We start from the raw sequence: 3,825 nt of genomic DNA, 5'->3' as shown, positions 1-3,825 counted from the left end.
AGTAGGGGGAGCTGCGCCCGCTCTCGGTGCCTACGCGGTGCCGAGCAGAAGCAGCCATAAGTGACCGAGAGAGAGAACAAGAGGCAGAAGAAAACAGTTGTTAAATGCAGCGGTGTTAGAAGAGCAGGTGGTGACCCTCATGGCGGGGGTGACGGAGACGTGCGTCAGGCTGTGGTCCAGGATGGGGGTGATGGAGCAGGAGGAGATTTCCCACATCTCCGGAGGAAGGCGGGATGCAGAGGAAACCCTGTGTATGGGTGCTGTCAGAGGGCAGCAGCTGCCCCACCGCTGGTGGGAGGAAAGCCGAGCATGCCGCAGAGGCAAACGGTGATGGGCCCTCGGCAGTGCAGCGCAGGGTAGCTTGGGGAATGCTGGACCTCCGGACTCACTGACCTCGGATTTTCCCAGTCATTGCTCCCTGGTTCCGAAGGACAGGAGGCATAGCACAGGCACACTCTGCTTGCCTCCTGACGTGTTCCAGGGCATGCACATGTGTGTGTGAGCGTGTCAGGACCCCCCTTACAGCACTGGCTGGGCACAAGCACTCCTGTGCACACCCCTCCCAGAACTACCAAGCCAGCTGGGGATCTTCACTGGACCTGGGGGTCACCTCCCTCCTCACCCTATCCTCCGTGAGCCCAGCTCAGGTTGGAGGCCAGGACAAAGTCCCCTTGGCCTCTCCTTACTGCTCATAGGACAAGAGTCAGGGGAAGCAGAGGATACACACAGCAGAGCTGATCACTGCCCCACAGCTCCTGCTGCAGTCTGTCCCCCCAGGACACCCCAGGCCTCCTGCCTGCTTGCCTGGGAGAAACAGAGGACCTGCTCCACTCAGGCTTCTGAGCTTAGCCCAGCCTGGGGGTACAGCTGACATCCTCACCTGAGCGGTAGAAATGGTGGGGGGACCTTGGGATGGTGGGGGACATGCCCTGGCGGCTGTAGGTAGGGGAGTCGATGTAGCCAGGGCTGGAGGCTCGCCTCTGCCGAGTGTCAAAGCTCTCGTAGATGTCCTGGGGATGGGAAGAGGTATGGAGAGAAGTAGGGTTAGAGCTGGCAGGATGAGGGGCGAGGAAAGTCAGTGCCTTGGCAGCCCTATGGGGAGGTGTCCCATGGACAGGGGTCCCCGTGGCAGCCTGGGGGGGTGCATGCTCTGTGATGTGACATGCCGGGCAGCTGGAGGGGGTCTCCAGGCTGCTCTGCCTCCCTGCTGCTGAGGGGTAGGCCCAGGGTTTGGGACTCTGCTTGCCTCCTGACGTGTTTGGGACGAGGTGACAGTGTCCAGATAGAGGCTTTCATCCCTGCACCTGGAAATGGTCCCTTTCCCCTGTGCTTGTTCCCAATTACTGGCATCTCTCTCCATGGAGCAGAAGCTGTACAGGGAGGGCTTGCTCTCCCCATGGCCTGAAGGACAGGACTTCTGGACAGGGTCACCCCCTCTCTCCTGACCTCAGGGCAGCATCTGGGTGGGGGGAGATTCAGCAGAGCCCCAGCGGTCCCTGGGCAGAGGGATACCTTGCAATGGCAGCAGGTGACAGACCCCCAATGACTGGGGACATTACCTGTGAGTATGGGGAGAGAGTCCCCAGGGACTGGAGGTGGCAGGAGGCAAAGAGGAGAGAAAGACAGCACACAGTTAAGGGAAGCAGTGACAGATGGAGATCCCACAGTGGCTCATCTTCCCCCATCTTCCAGCCTCATCAGAGCTGCCACACAGTGAGGGCGGCTGGTGGCACAGACAGAGACGAAATCTGGGAGGACCCCAAGGATCCCACAGTGGCTCATCTTCCCCCATCTTCCAGCCTCATCAGAGCTGCCACACAGTGAGGGCGGCTGGTGGCACAGACAGAGCCGAACTCTGGTAGGACACCAAGCAGAGAGGCCTTGCCAGGAGGGCAGCTGGTGTGAGGATGGCACCTCCTGAACTGGCAGTCTGTAGCCCCTCCCAGAGACCCTGGCAGAGCGGCTGCAAGGGGGAAAGGCGGCTGGCTGGCCCCATGCTGCTCCAGGTGGGCCACGGCCGTGCTGCTGGCACCATCACTGCGTGGGCTGGAGGAGACCAGGCTTGTGACGAGCTTGGGACTGGAGATGTTAAAGAGATGCTGCTGCTGGCCATTACAAAGTCCTCTTCCAGGACCACCTCAGGTTCCTGTTCTCCGTGCGAGCTGCTCAAACCCCCTCTTCCATGGACTTACTGAAACCATGCAGCAGCCCCAGCCTGCCTGGGGGAGCAGGGCAGGGCAGTCCCATGCTATGTGCTGTTGGGCATCATCTCATCACCCACTTGCACAAATGCACTAGCCAAGCCCCCTTCCCCTGGTGTGGGGCCAGCACCCAACAGGGGCAGCTCTGCCGTGTCCCAGAGATGCCACGCTGGGGCTGGGTGCGTAGGAGGACTGTCTGCCAGGGGCCAGGCTTTGGGCTGAGCTGCTGGCCCTCTGCCCCCCAACCCCAGAGGAGTGCACGAGTGCTGTGTGCCCTTCTCCCCTCCTGCTGTGGGCTGCCACATCACTCCTGAGGGTGATGTCTCCTCCCGCGCAGCCCTGCTGTCCCTGCACATCTGGTCTGCGGCACAGCGTGGTGAGGGAGCTGCCATCAGCTGATAAGGTCACTGGTTTTTCTTACTCTACAGCAGCAGCAGCAAGTCTCTCCTTCCAGCCCAGACCCTCCTCCCAGTGGTGGGGGGGGAGCCTCTGGGGGAGGTCTTACCCACTGCTGCCTCCCTGCAGTGTTTCCACTGAACTTTCCCCCATTGCCCTGAACCGGTGCCCGGCTCCCTGCGCACCCAGCATTGGGTGTTTCGACACTCAGTACCTCCCCATAGCTATATCTCTCCAGCGTCTCATCCGAGGTGTATCTGTGATAGGGCTCGTACGAAATGAGGTCAGGACGCTGCACTTCATAGATGGCTTTAATCTTGGGAAGAGCTGCCAGGTCTTTGTAATTAAGGATCTCATTATCCACTTTAGCCTGGGAGAGGGAGAGACAGAGACAGGGAAAGGAAGAGGAGAAAAGAAGGAAGAGGAGGCTGGAGCACAGTGCAGAGCCAGCACAGAGCAGACGAAGCCCACCGTCACACCAGCAGCAGGAAGAGGTAAGAGATGCCCAAGAGGCAGCAGTGAGAAGGGGCAGAGGAGCTGGGAGGGTGGGACTGTGCCCCTCTGAGTGCTCCTGGTCTGTGCCAATGGCACTGGCAGCAAGGCATGACTCTGGACATTCCGTCCCTGCTGTCCCCAAACACTGGGCTTGTCCCTGGGGAATGCCTCACACTGCAGAGCAGCACCAAGAACTGCTGCTCCCTTTCCTGGGGCAGGAGCACCCATCCTGCCCCATGCAGATGAGGGACAGAGCTCTACTTACGCAGATGACACGGTTTGGGGAGCCAATGCTAGAACCAGGGGGTGAGATGGAGGTTTCTGACGTCCTTCTGTGCTGTGGAGGCAGAAAAGCGATGGACAGGTGAAGGCATGGCAAGGAGGGGCCCTGGAGCAGGCACAATGTGGGTGCAGCAAGCAAATCGTTTTGGGGCTGAATTTCACCGAGGTCCAGTTCCTCTGCCCTTTCATCCACTTGCTGCTGGTGCCCACAGCTGCTGCAGGCTGCCCTGCTGCCCAGCTTGGGGCCAGGTCCAGAGTCAGGCAAGTAGCCTGGCAAGACCCAGTGGGCAGCTGTCCCTGTGGCCAGCCAGGTGCAGAGATGGAGCAACAGCTTGAGAGGTGCAGGGGGTTGGGAGGGGACTGCTGTGCCCCCTCCCCGGCTGTGGCATGGGCTGGTGGCAGCTAGGAGGCAGGTCCCCCATAATAACCTCTGACATGGGGACCCCACAAC

General features: G+C 60.5%; 1 protein-coding gene across 1 annotated transcript in view; it reads right to left on the bottom strand.

Annotated features, from left to right (window-relative positions):
- The window catches only part of ABLIM3 (actin binding LIM protein family, member 3), a gene marked incomplete at its 5' end in the record, with an annotated part of 21,280 nt that overhangs the window by 7,800 nt on the left and 9,655 nt on the right, over window positions 1-3,825 (bottom strand). Inside the window, 4 exons of the mRNA XM_010139400.1 lie at window positions 881-1,010; window positions 1,560-1,589; window positions 2,812-2,967; window positions 3,358-3,429. Coding sequence (XP_010137702.1) covers window positions 881-1,010; window positions 1,560-1,589; window positions 2,812-2,967; window positions 3,358-3,429 — 388 coding nt within the window. The remainder of the gene's footprint in view (window positions 1-880; window positions 1,011-1,559; window positions 1,590-2,811; window positions 2,968-3,357; window positions 3,430-3,825) is intronic.

Source organism: Buceros rhinoceros, unplaced genomic scaffold (assembly GCF_000710305.1).
Source record: "Buceros rhinoceros silvestris isolate BGI_N320 unplaced genomic scaffold, ASM71030v1 scaffold20797, whole genome shotgun sequence".
In the NCBI taxonomy this organism is placed as follows: domain Eukaryota; kingdom Metazoa; phylum Chordata; class Aves; order Bucerotiformes; family Bucerotidae; genus Buceros; species Buceros rhinoceros.
This window is presented reverse-complemented; position numbering and strand designations above follow the sequence as displayed.